At 37.6% G+C, this 18,218-nt stretch overlaps 1 protein-coding gene across 1 annotated transcript; it reads left to right on the forward strand.

The window, feature by feature from the left end:
• The first annotated feature begins 1,552 nt into the window (after window positions 1-1,552).
• RNF212 (ring finger protein 212) lies at window positions 1,553-17,930 on the forward strand. Its single transcript, XM_064712317.1, has 11 exons — window positions 1,553-1,737; window positions 3,292-3,353; window positions 6,132-6,206; window positions 9,458-9,514; window positions 12,084-12,142; window positions 13,550-13,611; window positions 13,701-13,770; window positions 14,577-14,622; window positions 15,361-15,421; window positions 16,935-17,007; window positions 17,732-17,930. Exons 1-11 carry the CDS (start codon window positions 1,626-1,628, stop codon window positions 17,928-17,930), a joined length of 876 nt encoding a protein of 291 aa, XP_064568387.1. The 5' UTR covers window positions 1,553-1,625.
• The last annotated feature ends 288 nt before the right edge of the window (window positions 17,931-18,218 follow it).

Genomic DNA, 18,218 nt, shown 5'->3' on the forward strand with positions numbered 1-18,218 from the left:
TGGAAGTTGAAGTTTCTAGAGCACTGTGATAGCAGAATATTGTGGTTTGTTTTCCTACCCATCTTTTCAGACCCTTTGCTGGCTTAAAAGGTAGTGAAAGGTGAAATATCTGTAGACCAATTATTGTTGCAAAGGCACGGCTTTCTTTCTTTTTTCTATCTTCCCACCTGTTGTTTTCTTTAGCAAGGAAATGACATTTTCCTTTAAGTCTACTTATATTTCCAACATGGGAGTTAAAAGACAGTTGGTAGTATGTGAGAATCAATAAAGTTGATATAAAGTAGAGACAAAAAGCAATGTTCCAGGGACCAAATCAATCCAAATAAAATCTCATAAAGCTACTCATTGCATTGTGTCCTATATTTAAAAATTTGGATACTTCAGAGGTGCTGCTTGGAATGACCAGTAAGTAAGTATTATTAAATTAACTTCTATAGAGCAATCACTCACAACATGTCTTGTAATAACATCTTTGGTGGTGGGTGAGAAGGAAATATGTGTTAAAACCATATGGTATATGAAATCCAAGAAGAAAGTAATAAAGCGTTGTGACAAGGTTGTTGTTCAGACTTAGCTGATATTTAGTGTAAGGCTCCTAACCACATCCCAGTGACAAACGTAACTCATTTCACTTACAATACACTCCAGCTGGAAATCCAGGACAAGCAACAGTTCAGAATTCATAAAAGAGCTGATCATGTTTCACCATATTAATTAGGTCTATACTCAAAGAGTATAGACTCAGCACTGAGACTTGGGAGTCTTGAATATAACTTGTGATTGCTTAGCTCTTTACTACTACTAATGGTACTATTATTAACAATAATCGTCATCATCATATTATCATTATCATCTTTGCTTTCAGGAAATGTTTTCAGTCTCCTTCAAGATTTTTAATTAACTTCATAACGCACAAGCTGACTCAGAGCTCTTTTGGGAAGCACTTTGGGGGCAGAAGCCTTTGTGAAATTAAAAGCTTCCTCTGCAGTCTATGGCTCTGTCATACCCAGAGCTATAGCCTGCACTGCAACTAAGTTTGTAGGGGACTTTCTGCCTAAAATTTTCATCACTGAACACTAGCAAGCGATGGGGTCTTTTTTTGTCTAAGAAATGAACATCAAATCTCCTTGTTTTGCGCTTTTTCCACAGCAGAAGATGCCACAGCAAACCTGTGATAGCAAATTAACAAACTTCCAGGATTCTCGCATTTAAAAGAGTGAAATCCACAACTATTTTCTCTGCTTTTCTTTTTTTCCCCTCCATCTGCCGGCCCGAGAGGAGCGAGCGGGGGGGGCTCCTGCTGAAGCCCCTGCCCGGAGCCCTGTGGGTGCAGCTCTGCTCCCCACGATTGGGGACGGCGAATCTCTCAGAGCACCGCCTGTGTCGGCACCGCTCCACTTTGATAGCGAGAGGCCAGAAAAACCAAATTTTATTGGGGGTGCGTGTGAGGACCAAGCTCCGCCGCCCTGAGGCCCCCGCGGCGGGAAGGGCGCGCGCCGCGCTGCCCTCAGGGCCGCCTCAGCGGGCGGGACATGGCGGGGGCGCCCCCGCGGGGCTCGGCGTGAGGACCAAGCGGCTGTGCCCCAGCCCCGGGCCGCCGCCGGGCCCGCCTGCCCCGCTGCCCCATGGCCGTGCCCGTCTTCTGCAACTCCTGCCTGGGCGAGCCCCGCGCCCCCACGCCGCGGTTCCTCTTCACCAACTGCGGCCACGTTTTCTGTGAGGTTTGCCTGCAGAAAGGTAATAATGGCTGCTGGGGCGCGCCCGGCGGCGCGGGCTGTGCTGCCTGCACACATCCACCCCAAACATTGCTATTTCTCACCCGCTGTGGAAAAAAGGAAGCCCTGAGCACTTTTTCAAATGTTACTGATAAGCCTTTCCAGTCCTTGCTGTTGATTCGCTTTGAACACTAAAACTGTGTCCACTTCCAGGTGAATGTGGCTTTGAGAGCAAGCCTTGGGCACACGCGATGGAGGCTTAATAAAACTGGATTCTGGATGCTTATGATCCATGATTTTGTAAAAAAAACACCCCACAAATAGATGGCTTTTTGTTCCGGAAAATTTTGGGAAAATAATGTTTTTTCCTTAGTGAAAGAGCAATTGAAAAAAACGGAGGATTCGTTTAGAGTAGGTTTTGGAGGTCGTTTTAATAAGTTTTGAGGCTCTGTTTTATTGTTTTATTGATTATTGTTCCTGAAGACGTTCAGCAGCATGAGAGAAGATTGGAGGTGATGTTTTGAAGCTCTTGTGTTATGTACAATTCCAGAGTCATATTCTGGGATTCATGTGAAGCTCTTGGACAAAGATACGTGGGAAAGGCAGAGGAATAATGAAGTTGTTTTAAAAAAGGAAAAAAATGCAGCAGACGAGTATCAATGTTTCCCCCTTTCACATCGTGCTAAATGCCCTGGTTTTTGTAAGGGCACACAGAGAAAATGATCAATCTGTATTTCAGAACTAAAAACTTTTGACTAGATATTTTCACGGGGTGCTGTTGAGGATAGAGGACCATAAAATGCAGCCTCTGCAGCTTACAGGCCCCTAGAACATGAACACTTTCCTCTCCGCTCTTAGTATTGTTTGGCAGAAAAATATATGAGGGATTATGTATCTTTTTACTGTGAATTCAGTAGTAATGAGGTTTAAAATGTATTTAAAGAGGTTTATAAACACCGAATCCTAGAATCTTCAGAATGGCAGTAGCTAGTAGAATTACAAATTATGAATATTGAAATAATGTGCATTTGCTATAGATATTTTCTAATATGTTTGCAGATAAAGAGTTTAAGTCATAAAGTTTTTTAAAGTGATTTTATTGTTTTCTCACTGGAGGAATTCAAAAGGCAAAATTACTAATTCCTTGACATTTGGGCTTCATATATTTTGTTGGGATAACCCAACTGTGCCCCAGTCTAAAAAGCCATATATCAGATTGACTGTAAGTCATTAGTGCACTTAAGCATACATTTAATTAAAGCAGGCAAGTAGTCCTATTTAAATCAAGGGAACTAAAAGTCACCTGCATTCTGTGACACTAATGATATTCATAAAATCATTTACATGAATGCTTATTTAGAGGAGTAAGACCTGATGACATTCACATACATTTTTCCTGCACAACTCAGTGTAATGGTTACAGAATGAAATTCTTTATTCATCTTTATTCATGTTTCGTGTGTAACCTGCAGATTTCTTCCACAAGCTCAAGAGGTTTAGGCATCACATTATATTTGCAATGTATTCAATATATATTCAGTTTGATCTATATTTTAAATGTGTCTTTACCTTACAGGCAAAAAAGATGAATGTCTGGTCTGTAGGAGGGCTTGTCGAACCTTAGTCCTTTCAAAAGAGGTAAATCAAGCTTTAGTTTTGTTGCATTACATTAATCTGTGCTTTGCTTAACAGCTAAACTATTTGCATTAAAGAGTGCTTCCTTTCTTGTTTTTGCTAACTCTGACATTAATATTTACTGATAATAGGTTGCTAAACTAAGATGCTTAGGCACTAGACAGCTCTGCTTTTTGTTGTAAATATTCCTGTAAATTAAAGCCTATGGAAACTTTAGGTTTTCAGGTACTGCTAGTCTGTAAATCATTCTAAACTTTTCAAGAAATATGGCTGGTTACTGTGTAACATCAGTGACTGCTTTCAAAATGTGGAAAAATGTTTATTGATCTTGGCATTTGTACATCACAGAAATGAACTGTAATGAATTATTTCATGTAATGGACTGAATTGAAAGCCTGCCTGATGGCTCAGCAGTGTTTTTAAGTGGATTAGGTTTTTTCCTCATTTTCTCTTAAGCTTAACTATTTTCCTTGTGGCTGTGTGATTAAGAGAGGGTTTGAAATATTGTTGGGAATTTTTGTTATTCACTGGAGAATTAAGAGCTTTTAATTCCCGTTCTTGATTAATCATTAGGAATCTTTAATTTTGCATTTCTCCCAGGAGCAATCTTCTCTTTAGCTGATTCCATAAATAGTTTGTGAACACATTCACATTCTTGTAGACTGATGCCTACCTAAGAGCCAGTGCCTTATAAGGATAAAAGAGAAACATTAAAAACATTTAATAAAATTCAATACAGCTAAACAGGAAGGCCTACTAGGAATTTTGCACATTGAAGAAGACAATGCTACTAAAAAAAATTGCAACACAACAACAAAATGCAATTATAACACAAAGGACAAATGCACACAGTAATCAAATATGAAAAAAAATCAAAAGCCCTTCATAAAAATTCTAAAGGGCATATTTTAATATGCTTTCAATATCAATGTATTGTCACTGCAAATGTTGTTATTAATTTCAGTCAAAGAATAATTTAAGTTGTTGAGGACCTCTGAAGGTCATCTTGTTCAACACTTTGCTCCAAGCAATGTTAATTTTTAAGTTACATCAGTCTTAAATTGCACCATTTCAGCAGGAGTTGATAATTTACTTCAAAAGCACAGAAGGAATTTAAAAATGCAATGATTGGGATACTAAGAAAAATATTACATGTTTCATTAGAACCTGCAACTGCTGTGGAGGGCTGGAAGGAAGCAAATTACCATATTCTTTAAAAAAGACATTAATGATGATTGCTTATCCTTGATTAAGAACAGATAAAATGATTGGAATGATAATTAAAGATGCATATAAAAAAGTCATGGCTCTATAATTCAGGAACCTGAGTGGAAATGTACCTGGTGAGCTTTATGAGCTTGATGCTATGGAAGAATTCCCAATGAGAGGAGGTCCTATAAATGTGTTAGAAGTCCTAATTAAATTGTATGTTGGGGTAATCAGCATGTACACATGAAATATTCTCATCTTTACAGTAATTCTTGTCACCTTCGTGTCTTCCTTCTGTGTCTCATGATCCCCACTTGCTTTTCCCCAGAGCTTGGTGAGTGTTACAATAAATCAGAATCTGGCTCTTCAGTAGTTCAGAATATCAAAGGAACATCTGCTACTCCTCCATGCAGCAGATAAAATATAAACAGAGTCACACAAATCTTTATTTGAAAGAGTTTTTATATCACTCTGAAGCTGGTTGGGTTTTATTTTTTTGAAGTCTGATAGGTACAAGATCATTGCTTTGATAGAACCCTAAATAGATTGCAGGAGCTTGGTTCCTATGAATGCATTTCATTTAAAGAAGCTGAATATATTTTTATGAATCTCTTTAAGTTTTCAAGATGGAATATATCATTCTTGAAATATATAAATATAAAGATAATATTATCTATATATATATATATATAAATAATATTATAATATTATAATATTATATAAATTTTATATATTATATTATATATAATATATATTTTATATTATATATTATATTTATATATTAACATATATTTATTATAATATAATATATTAGTATATGTTCTATAATGATTTCATTATAAATATAATATATATTATTATAATACTTATAATAATATTTTCAAGATGGAATATTATTGTTTTTATTTTCTTTCCTGAAATACCATAGTTAGGTAACTGTTCTGTTTGTCTGCATTTCTCCATCTGTCAGCTGGAAATTTTTGAAGGTTTGGCTGATGTCAACCAAACTCAAAATTGCAGAAAAAGTCTCAAATACAATTCCTTACCTTCTGTGAGTTCTGTAACAATTAGTAGCTGGGGAAAGCAAGGAAAAGCAGTTTTCCTAAAGCATGCACAGCTCTGATTAAAAGACACAAGTCATAAAATCTTTTAAAAATTCAACAATTACGTTCAGGCTCTTTCCTTATTCTGGGATAATGTTGTGCTGCCCAGTGGGCAGGGAGGGACAAAGGGATCCCAGTCAGCACTGGAACCATTCTGAAAAAGGACTTGGAAACCAAACTGTTGGTTCCAAGGCACAGCACCCTCCTTGGGTGTCCTCTGTACCCAGGCACTGTCATTGTCACTGTAAGTATATGTGTGGGTAACAGATTGAACAAAATCCCAGTGCTTTCCAGGTATTTGATACGGCCATTAAAGAAAACTAGGCTCATTCTCAATTTCAGCTTTATCCTCGTCTAATCTGTCCATTTTTTAAATTTAGATTCATTAGTCAATTTTTACAAAAGACTTTATTTAATATGACTTGCTAATAAAAAATGCTAACCTTGGTATATTTTCATTTCTTCACAGACAAGTGCTGATATTCAATCACTGTTCATGCCAATAGATGTGTTAAGCAAGAAATATTCAAAAGAAATATCACAGGTGAATCTGCCTTTAAACTTTTTAACTCTGTAAAATAATCAGCAACTCCCACTGATTTTTATGTGAATGGGAAAAGTGAATGAGTGAATGCTTGAAAATGAATGTATGCCCATTACCCTCTTAACTTCCTTAATTCCACAGTTTCTGAGTTCTTAAGGAGACATAAATTATTCATTATGGTCACTGCTTATGTTTTCAAACTCTCTCTAAGGACCACTAGTCTGGTTATTTTAATGGTGTAAAATCACTTTCAATGCCATGCAGTGAAAAATTAGATCTTCCAGAAGCTTAAACGTGCCCAGATAGTGTGCCTTAATTATAGCAATAAAAAGTTACACAGTGAAAACCTGAGCTGGACACAGTCCTGAGCTGACTGTGCTCTCTCTTCTTTTTCATTTTTTTTGTTTAATCAAAACACACCTCTTTTTTTCCCAGCTAGATGCAGGAAATGATTCCAAGGTCATTTTCCTCCTGCTTTCTGTGAATTCCAGATAGGATTACTTTTGTCAGGCTTAGTTTCCTGTCAAGACCTTCTGTAGCTCTCTGGGTTAAATGAATGCATACAAACTCATTTTCTGCATCTCTTCAGCTTGGCTTTGGGCCTCTGTGTCCTTGTCCCTCTCCCTGTGCATTCCAGGAGCAGTTTCAGCCCCTCCAGCAGTACCAGCAGTTCATTGTCCCTGGGCCTGGCTGTTCTCATCTCCTTGGGCTGGACTTGCTGGCCTTTGGATGAGCTTCCTGATGCAGCAGAACAAACCCCAGGGGATGTCACCTGTGTCCTCCAGCAGTGGTCATGTGTGGGATCTCAGGATCTGAGTCCTGAGGTGCCTCCGAGACCACCCTTGGGGGGCCCAGGAGTCCTGGAATGTTCCAGAAGTGTCTGGTGGCTGGACTTTGATCCTACACAGGAGACGACACCTGTATGAGGACAGGAGGGTTTCACCGGGGTGAATGGTGAAGGGATTGGTTAATTAGAGGGTGAGACACAGGGTTTAGGATTTCTGTACAGGGGGGTTTAGAGAAGTAAGATGGAGGAATTGGGGCGTGTCCTGTCTTCCTTCTTCTTCCTCTTCTCCTCCATCTTCTTTGGCCACGGTGGCACTCTTGGATTGGTTATTACTGAGGGTGCACCGAGTTATAAGAATAAATGGTATTGGGGAAAAATGATAAATATTGTACACGTAACAATGGGTATAAAGATAGGTGACTGCCCGGAGGGCAGCACAGTGTGCTCATGGCTGGCTGCTGAGCAGAGCTCTGTTCGGCTGAAAGAAAATCTTTTAGATAAACAATTAATAAACATAAAAACCGAAAGAAGAACTGAAGCCTCTTCTCGTCCTTCGATACGCGGCTGCCCCAAGGCCACCCCGGGCCTTTCCAGGCCCCTCAAACAGCCGAGAGATAACCGGACAGTCATGGATTCCCATTTGCTCTACCCCAGGCCTCAGAGACTTTTCCAAAGCTGAGCTTGGCCCCTTTCCTGAGCAGTGCTCCTGCTCACATGTAGAAGGGACACAAGGTAAATGTGAACTCTTCCTCTGTCCTTCCATACCCACTTTTTAACAGCAGGATCAGCAGTTACTCCATGAACTGAACAAATGCAGGGAGCCTGCACACCTCCAGTCACACAAACTTCAGAGTGTGCCAAAGGAAGGAAAAAAGAGGGCTCAGTCTCTCCAGGCTGAGGGAGATCTTCTGTAGCCTGAGATAACCTGTTGGGAACACACTGAAGTGTAGTGAAGGCATTGAGGTGTGTTCAGAACTTGTCGCAGCATCAAAAGGTGTAAGAGCAATTTCTCTAATCTCTTATCTAATCTGGTACCTTGTCACTTCTGTGGGTGCTAGGAAAGCATGGGAGCAGAGCTGGATGTAGTGACACATCCTCAGAAGAGCCTCCCAGCTTTCAGCAGCTCATGGCACAGGGATTTCCCCAAGTGGGATTGGTCTGCATTCAGAAGCTTTGGTGGATGTTTTCCCCCACATAATTGTCAGGTTGTTTCCTGAATTTTAGCATCTGTCTCATTGTGGAAGGGAGGTCCACAGGTTGTTTGTTTCATTTCTTACTCTTGAATCTGATTCTGGAGGAAAGAGTATCCATTGTCATGCACTCTGTCTGTGCTAACCTGTAGTTTTAGACTGCTGATGCATCCCTTTTTCAACTGTTTTTCAGCCCTGAAAATTCATATTCTGTGTGGTCATTCTTTTCCTGAAGTTCTTGCACACCTCAGATTAATCTGAACTGTTTTCAGACCTACTCTGTCCTTTCTAGATGTTAGGCAGACTCAGGATGTAGGAACATGCATTTATTTTTAATAAATAAGAGAATGATGATGTCCTCTATTCCATTTTAAACTACTGGTAAGATCTGATTTGCTTTTTGACTGGTATGAGCACTAAACTGACAAATTCAGGTTTCTCCTAGACCAAAGAACTCATTTCTGAGCACAGACAGCTCAGAGCCATCACTTTCCAAGTGAACATTTCTTCATCAGTTCTTCCAAAGACACACTGATCCTTTGATGAGTATTCAGTGGGAACCTCCCAGGTCCTTCCACAGGGAATAAAATATCCATTGAAGCTGGATACTCCTCTATGGTTTATATTCTCAGAGTGTTTCTTCTTGGCTGTCTCAGTTCCTGCAGATTTTCTGGCAGTTTTCTTACATGTGAGAAGAAGGATTTATTAGGAGTTACTGCCTGTGGTAATTTGTTCCTCAAGCTCTTGTCTTGCCTACCTTGTCATTTTTACTTTTAACTTTGTCATGGTTTATGATCCTCATGTGGACACAAGAAGTGCTTACACATCACCAGACAGTGTGTCTGACAATTATTTTTTAATTAACAGGGGATTTTTACAAGGCATATTATAATTGCCAGTAAGACAGATTACTTTTTATGTTGCCATTAATTTTATGTGTTTGCTTAGCACTGATGAATAAGAAACACTGCAGCTCAACTGGCTTTCTAATGTCTTTATCTTTTTATTGAACATAGTGTTAAAATATAACCTCAGTGAAATAAATCTACCAGCTCTACTGTAGGTCATATTGGATTAAATTAACTCTATAAGATTTTTCTATCAGTGATAATAACTTAGAATAATTTGGGATTTTTTTGAAGAGGATTTAAAAAAGATGTGTTAACTGCCTATAAAAGACAGAAAACTTTGAATACTGTTATTTTCTATTACTTCTTTGCTGAGGTGCATAAATGTAATTACGTGCAGCTTGATATAACTGTATTTATTTTTAGGTATCAGAATTTCAAGAAAAATATCGTAAGCGTTTATTAAAATACCACAAACAAAAGGTAACTCTAATTGTGATTGTCTCAGTTTTTGTTTATGTTTGCCTTGTCCCTTTGGTTTATTTTTAGAAACAATATTAATCTGTTTTGTGAATACTTAGAATAATTTATCAGGATTGACTCATTACTATCATTATAAATATCAGTTTTTAATTGTTTAAAGTCTGTGAGGACTATTAATTCTGGTCAGTGTTTCTAGTAAAATATTCTGCTTGTAAGGTGGTTAAAATTAAATGGAGAATCAAAGGACAGGGAGGGAAGAAAGCAGTTCACTGAATGGAGGGAAAAGTGGAAGAGGTGGGAGAGAGGGGAGCTGGGAGATAAGCCCAGAGGAAAAGAAGGGTTGACAAAATAAATGAGAAGTTTGAGTATGCAGAACAAGACTAAGGGCTAGTACCCTGAATTTGGGATAGCTGAGTGTGAAGGACAGAATTAATTACTCTGTGGAGAACAGGTATTGCATTTGTGACTGTGCTTCTTCCTTTGCAGGTTGGAAGGCAGAATTCCTTTTCCATTTTTCAGCTACTTCTAAATATTTGATTAAATTGTTGGATTTTTCTTTTATATCTAAGGACATGGGATGTTGTTTAAGGCAGCTTGGCAGTATTGGTGACTTGACCTATGAGTGGGTGCCCCATGTATGAAGTTACAGAGAAAAGCTCATGTAGCTGCCCAGCTGGCATTTGATGTGTGAGGAGAGTTTCTGGCATGACTGTCATGGATGGAAAGCTTGGGAAATCAGGTGTTCTGTGGCCCATTCTTCCTTCTGCTCCATGGATGCATTTTGGGATCACTCACAGTGTGCTGTGATCTGTGTAGTTCTCTTGGGGTCCTGCCCTGCTGCTTTCAGAGCCAGACCAGAGAGGAGCCCTGATTTCATCCCCCTTCTAATCTATTGTACCAACTCCAGGTGGTGAAACTAAAACCTGTAGACAAAGTAAAACAAGTAACTTAACAGAATTCAGCAGAAATTGAGATGTTATCTCCAAAGAAGCTGTGGAGAGTTTGGGTACTTTGTAATGGCAGTTTTTAAAGTTGTTACTGTTGAGGCGTTCACTCAGCAGTGTTGGTGAAGTATTCAGGGGTGCTGCTTGACCTGAGGAAGGTGTCCAGGTGACAGTACCAAAACAGCTGAAAATGCAGTTGGTTGCTGCTTCAATGGCACCCTGTTTTGGGCAGGTTTGTTGTTGTTTTGCCCATTCTGTGCAATGTTAGTGTGTTAAAACTTGCATTGGATCGGGGTCAGGAGAGGCTGGTTGTGTTAAACACCATTCCAGTTTCTCATGCCTGGCTGTCTTGTTTCAGGTCCCCTTCCTTATTTCCAGTTTGTCATCCTTGTCACTGTCAACCAAGAAGGTCTAAGGTCTCATGGTCCTCATTGAACTGATTTTTGTTGTTTCTGTGGTTTGTGTAGGTGTTAGGGTGCAGGTGGTGGTGGCCACTTGCTGTCCATGTTCCTGGCAGGTCTAGATGTCCTGTTATGCCAGGATCCCAAAATACTGAAAATCAAAGAGTTGCTCATGTTCTTTAAGGTACTTTGGTCTTAAAATTACCCAGTCCTACAGAGCAGCAGAGTAAAGTACATTCTTCCTGACTGCTTCCTTTCTTAATCAAACCTCACTCTCATTAGGAAGGAAGAAAAAAAACCAGAATACCAAAAACCAGATCTTACATAAATTGCATTTTTTCTTTAATCTGTTTTGCAAAGTTTTTCATCTGCAAAAAGAGCATAGTATCTCCCATAAACAGTATGATTTTATAAATCAGGTAATTTTATTAAAGGATTCAAATAATAGTTTGAGAAGCATGAAAAATTAACAAGCAAATTCATAATTTGCTTTCAAATCAAAATATGAACAGTGTGAAGGATTAAGGTCACATAATGGAAATGAGGGATAAAACATAGATGCAGAATTCAGGCTATTGAGTAAATTTTTACATCCTTCATAAAATATAATATATGTTCACATAATGAAAGACTAAAAAATACACATACTGGGCAGCTGCCCTAGTCTGCTTGACCTTAATATTCTTCCATTTTGCCAGCTCATAACATTTTAATGGAGATATTTCTGGCTGTGTCTCTCAACAGAGTAGAAAAACTTTTCACTTAGGCTTACTACAAATAGATACTGGAGTGAGCTGAATACATTCTGAATCTGAAAGGAGAAATATGGGAACAATGTATTCTGTACAGTTATTGGTAGCTTTTGCAGATAACTCTATATTAACCATAACAAAGCTTTTCTATCAGATATGAAAAATAGGAAGCAAAAGAAAAGAAAACTGTTTTTAAGCACTTTTCCTAGTATTCATTTATGCAGTATTACTTAATAAAAGGTAATCAAACAAAGTCTTTAAGTGCCAAAAAGCAGCATATCTCTGCCAGACTGACTGTTTAATGGCTCCATAGCAAAGCCATAACAGCTCCAATCAATCTGCAATTGCAGTGATGTCCTCAGATTAAAACCAATAGCAAGCAGCCTTTCAGCACTTCAGAATTCCAGCTGGGTGAGAATGAAGCTGGATATCACACAAACAGACTTTGTTCCAATCTCTGATTATCTCACAGATAGCAAAGCTGGAAGAGTCTCTCAAGAAAGTAACACAACAAATTCAACAGCTGCAATGGTAAGAGGTTCAATGCAACAAAAGTAAATGTAATCAGACAACAGTACTTTTAATTGATAAAGGAATAAAAATTCATGTTTTGTTTGCTTTCCTTGTGTGTTTTTACAGAAATAAATGTATAGTGATTTCTGACATCAGATGAGTTTTATTCACAATAATCAATCCTATCAGGAAGAAATCCTTTTATTTTACAATACAACTCCATAGTTAACTCTAAAAAATTAACTTTTGATAAAGTGTATCACATAGATACTCAGTTTTAATTTTTTATTTGCAGTTACCTAACCATATTTGTGCATTTTGCAATGGACTTTATAGCATCAGTCTGGAAAATACTGTGATGCCTTTCCTGGTATCTTGGCCTGTTTATAAAGTTACCAGAGTTTTGTAACATGGTTCTCATTGTTTCTATTTCTAGTAAAAATTAAATTCTTGTCTCATCTTGAATTACTCTCTTTTCTCAAATGTTTCAATTTGGTAGCCAAGAGGTCACTCATTATCCCTGTGCTCAATAAAGGATATGCCTTCACCTTTTCATCTTACTTATTTCCAACATGAAGCCAAAACTGTTATTTAAATCTCCTTAATAAGCCAGTTCATGAAACCATTATTTTAGTTACGCAGATTTATCTTTAATTGATCTTTATTCCTTTTCTGTGTTTTTTTAGTACAGACTTTCCCTTGACTCTTAAATGCACATAATACTGTGTTTTGCTCTCCCAGACTGCTTGGTGTAATGTAACAGAAAGAAAACCAGTATAAAGGAAACTCTGGATGTGGTGGATTATTGCAGTTTATATATTTTTATTCATTTTACGTCTCCATTTTCTTTCTGCATCTCAAATGAATAGCATCTTGGTTATATCAATTACAGAGTTCTTACTGAATTTTAGATTTTGTTTTTGAGTTCTACCTCGAGAGAAGTGTCCTAGGGCCTCTTTTTGCTTGCCTAATAAACATATTCCTCCTTTTTATGATTCTTGCCAAAGGTACCAGCTTTGCAAAGTTCTTGTTGAATAGCATGAAAATGCCAACATTTCATTTGATAACTCGATTTCTTAAAGTTTGGTAAATACATAATTTCATGAAATTAAATGAATTTTGTGCTTAGCTGTAGTTAATGGTTGTATTTTAACATCTGTTGTTCTCTAAAGTACTTTGCCATAATATTGTGCTAAATTTGATATTGTTGGGTATATAATGAGCACTGCAGGTATTATGATGTAGAGAGCAAGCTCACAGATTTACCAAATAAATTCTTACTTTGCTTCATGGCAAATAGTGTCATGTTAAAACCTGCTCCTGATGGAAAAATGCTTTGATTTTATACTTTACTGACCAGTTAGGCATGTTAACTAATCAAACCAGCTTCCAGTTTGTATCTGTTGTTTCTTCTTTCCCCTTCAGTGTGAAGCCTCCTGAAAACACCACAGCTCTGCCATTTTCCAGTTCAAGCAGAAATCCATCCAGTAAGAAGTGTTGGTTTAAAATATTAACTGTGGAATACCTGTCACTGGACATAGCTGTGTTCTAATATTCAATTTCTTCATGACTTCAGTTGCTTCAAGAAAACAGAATGTTTATTCTTCATATTCTCTTCATTCGAGTCGTCCTTCCACTTCTGAAACGTGGGTACAAACTTCTTCATTTTCAATTAAAACCTTAACTAATATTTTATTCAGAAAGTAACCTTTTTGTAGTGAATTTAAAATATTTTTTGGGTTTTTTTTTTTGTGGTTTGTTTTTGGGAACTGTTGAAATATGAAAGAGCTGAGGAAAGTCTTGTCTATTCAAGTGTACATTACAGTTGTATGGGTGGTGGTTGCTGGAAAGAAATCTAAGGCATGATGCACCTTATTCCAAAGAACTTTTGGATGAAAAGCTGCACAGATGAATGCACAAATAGGTAGATCAGTGAGACACTTCCATTCACCATAGAGAAAAACAAATTTATTGTACAGACACCTATATGTGCACTGTAGTGATCTCAGGATAGATGGGATGAGCCGCTCCACTAAGGCTCATTTAATTTTAACTAAAATGAATATACAGCTTGCTCAAGCTAAAATATTTTTATATCTTTGATTGTGACTTCCTTTTCTATAAAAAACCCAGAGATTCAGAGTGCCCTTATGTATACAAGTGAAAAATACATAAATATGCATATTTATTCAGACAAATAGAAGGATAACAATGCTAATCATAAAATAACTTACTCTGTAAATGTCTAAACCAAAGCTCAGAATCAGTGAATAGATTTTTCTTACTGCTACTGAGTTTTGGAATAAGTCCTAAATACTTATGTGTCTTATGCATTATGTATTATGCTTTTCCATTACTGGTCAAATTAAACATTAGAGTCTAACATGATTTCAGTCTTTATAATGAAAATGTTATTTTTATTACAATGTCATACTTTGACCTTTCTTGCAAGGATGGAGGCAATGGAGATTGATCCTGTACCTTCACCAATGAGGAAAGTAAGTGGGTTTTTTAATACTTGTTTATGTATAGTTACACACATATATCCTTTTGGTTTCTCTTACTCTGTAAATGCTGCAAAAAATGGGATTCATCCCCATCCCATTCAAAACCATTCTGATGTGCATGGTGGTTTCAGATGTGCTTGATGCAGGATAGAAATCAGATGCTCCCCAAAAGAAACCAAAAGCAAATAAATCACAGCATTAATTTCTGGAATTATATTCCCCACATGCCATGTACAGCCTTTTAAACTTGTGATGCCAGAGTAAATGGCAAATTCTTAAAATCTCAATATTGCAAAAATGTCAGTGGTGTGAAAGCACCGTTTAGACTCTGATTCCTGAGTAGGGAATTGCAGGGTTTGAGTGATAATGTTAACAGGAGAATGAAGGCAGGAGCTTTTCATGGTGTTGGTGGCCTGGTTAGGAGAGGTGACATCCAGGAACAGCTCTGGCTTGCAAATGGAATGTCAGCACAGAAAAGTGAGAGTGTCTGATAACTGAATGTGATAGGTTATATAATAAAGCTAAAATACAAATATTTCCCACCTGCCCATAGATCTTTAAAAATAGTAACTTAATTCTTAGCTTCTGCATTTTAGTGCTATGAACAAAACTGACAGCAGAGAGTTCTGGAAATCTGCAGGCTCTGTAGACCTTAAAAATATCTTAAAATGTCTTAATAATTAATATGCTTACTACACTGTGGTTAATGACTTGCTGTTCATTTAGCAGGAGACACCAACTGGTCCAACAAGGTTATCACTAATAACTCCACCACAGGATGGACACATGGGTGAGTCAAAGTAAACTTTGTAACTGAGTAACATTTCTGTTGTATTAGGAGGATGAATAAATTAAATTCCATACATTAGCAATGTACTGAAAAAATATGAATTGTGTTGAGGTGTGAGGAATTTACCACGTGGTAAATTCACTTCAATCCAGCAGCTGGGAAATGGTTAAAATGAAGTATGAAATGTTTTCCTAGTACTTACCTCTTCTGTTCAGGAAATGATTACTTGTAATTTTTGCTGAATCAACAGTTGCAAAGAAAATACTGTAACTATATTGAACAGAACAGGAACACTTGCAATATACATTGTTGACCCTCTGTTAAGCTTCTTAATTTTGTGTATTTGTGGTTAACAGAGAGTAACATTGCCCACAATGTAATATTAAATATCAGATGAAGAAAAAGGAGGAAACTAAATGGAAGTTCAAAAATATTTAATTACAGAAATGAGGTAGTTGAGATCAAGAATTTCTTCCAAAAGGTGATTTTTCTTTTCACCTTATCACTGTTATAGGGTATAAGACATTTTACCTCCACTCCTTTCTTTGATTCCTTCACACCCTGAGCTTGGGTAACTCCAGATGTGAATAAGGCAGGAGTAACAGCCTGCTGGAACTGGTGCAGTCTCTGAGAGCTGTTTGTTTGTGAGGACTTGCCCAGAATTCCTGATGCTTTGCAGGCCTGCTGTCTGTGTGTCTCCCATTTTGGTTTTACATTCAGCATTTCTGCAGCACTCTGTGCTCAGGCAGCTTTCACCTGCCTTCAGCACCTCACAGAATCCATCTGCAGCCACATTAAGAGCTTTTAGCACTCTTGTGTTTTTACATGGTGTAAGTGTCCTGAAACAAAGACAAATGAATTTCAATGGAGGAGGAAAAATTGCTTTTTCCATGTTATGTCTGATTTATATGCTCAGATCCTTCCTAAATCCATGGTTGCCTATAAATTTAAGCATAACAAGATAAAGAGAGCTGAGGTTAAGTGGTTTATTTTATTGTGTCTAAATATAAATAGATATTTATTAGACAGTAAAATTTTATGTAGAACAGTTATATGTTCAGCAGATTTCAGAACTTTCACGTAAAGTTTTGCAGTGGACAAGGCTGAGGGAATCAAAGTTTATGTGCCAAAGTAAGGGTAAGTGGAAACAATGATTTAATGGTGCACTAAGGAAAGTTTCCTTCTCAGAGGTGGATGGGGCAAAAAAAGATCAGCTGAAGAACTGGAGCACTTCAGCACAGCTGTCTTGATAGTCTAATAATAGTCTAATAAATGAAAGAAGGTGAAAGAAACCACCATGTGTTTAACTGGAACAAGATTTGCAATATGATGTTTTTGTGACAGCTGAGCTCTCTCACTGACTATTGTAATTGTGCACCATTTTTAGTTCTTGAATGAATCAATCATGAATCTGTCCCAAATCATGCAATAAAAGTACTAATCTTTGTTTCCAAAGTTTTCTCTTAAGTCAAATGGGTAATTCACATTGTTTTCAAAAATCTGATTCCACCAGGGAGTGTCTCCTACAGGACTTCTCAGATAGCTCTGGTAAAGCCAAGTCAGAGTAGTGGAACAGGATCTACAAGGTAATTCAACACTTTTTCAAGAGGTTACCATCTCCTACAAGACAGGGAAATGCCCCCTCTGGCCTTTATTCATCTCTTTGTTCACAGGTTATATTCTAGATCTGAAGAAGTGTTACTGTGCAGCCTGGCTGTCACCTACATAAATGTGTGGGTTTGGGGGAAAGTTTTATTTTGAAATCCCATTTTTCAAAGATGTGCAGTTATAATCTGTGCTTCTGTAGCTGTTGGCATCTGCAGTCATTGTACTCCTATAAAAAGGGGTAATTTTATAATCAGGAAGTTTAACAGTGTCTCTGCTGTGTCATTCTTACAAAAATCAGAGATGAAAGCACAATATCTGCACAAGGGCTGTTCTCTGAATAACCTGAACTTTTCATGCAGCCTGCAACAGGTGTTTCTGTTTTTATCATTTAAACATTGAAAATGTCTTAAATGGTGAGAATTATTAACATCAATAACTTTGAACTATTCCAGAAAAATTAAACTCATGTTCTTTATAATCATTAAGCCAAGTATATCTCCCTAGCAGAAATTTAAATGTGTGTAACAAAGCACTTCTTTCCCACCTCTGATTCCATAATTGTTTTGCCAGTCTGCCTTTTGAAATATGTGAAAATATTCAGTAAGTAAATATATATAGACAACAAATTGAAGTAGTATTGAAATATTTTGTGTTGTTATAATGGTAGCCTCAATCACATGCATGAATGAATTTCATTGACAGATCCACCCCTGTGCAGAGAGCACCACACAGCTCTTGTCCATCATCAGCTGGATCCCAGAGCAGTCAGAGGGGGTCGTGGGCTAATTCTGTTTTCAGAACCCCTCAGCTGTATCCATTTCCATCACCTTCCCCACAGCTGCCTCTGGCCAGGCAGCCCATCACCCTCTCTGGCCTTCTGCAGAGACAACAAGGCAAGTAGAGTTATAAACTAGCATTTTGCATTCCTGAAAAGATGTTCAGCATAGCAGCTTCAATAAATGAACCAAATTAAAATTGGTGTTTCAGAATTGGAAATAGGCTTTCAGCAAAATGTGAAAGATGTTGGTGTTTATGATTGTATTTTGCCTTGGTCTTATGTGTGGGATGGTATCTGCTGTTCTTGCTTCACTCCAGAATTAGATTTTAACAGAGATTCAAATCTGATAATGTCCAAATTTTCTGTCTCAACTGCACATTTCCTAAAGATCTGCCTATCAAGACATCCATC

Source organism: Zonotrichia leucophrys, chromosome 4, assembly GCF_028769735.1.
Source record: "Zonotrichia leucophrys gambelii isolate GWCS_2022_RI chromosome 4, RI_Zleu_2.0, whole genome shotgun sequence".
Taxonomy (NCBI): Eukaryota; Metazoa; Chordata; class Aves; order Passeriformes; family Passerellidae; genus Zonotrichia; species Zonotrichia leucophrys.

What these genes read in the sequence shown, in the direction of transcription:
- RNF212 (XM_064712317.1), top strand. Translation starts at nt 1,626, where the DNA reads ATGGCCGTGCCCGTCTTCTGCAACTCCTGCCTGGGCGAGCCCCGCGCC. An exon ending in CCTTAGTCCTTTCAAAAGAG is followed by an intron (nt 3,354 to 6,131) that starts GTAAATCAAGCT and finishes ATTTCTTCACAG; the next exon opens with ACAAGTGCTGATATTCAATC. An exon ending in CGTCCTTCCACTTCTGAAAC is followed by an intron (nt 13,771 to 14,576) that starts GTGGGTACAAAC and finishes CTTTCTTGCAAG; the next exon opens with GATGGAGGCAATGGAGATTG.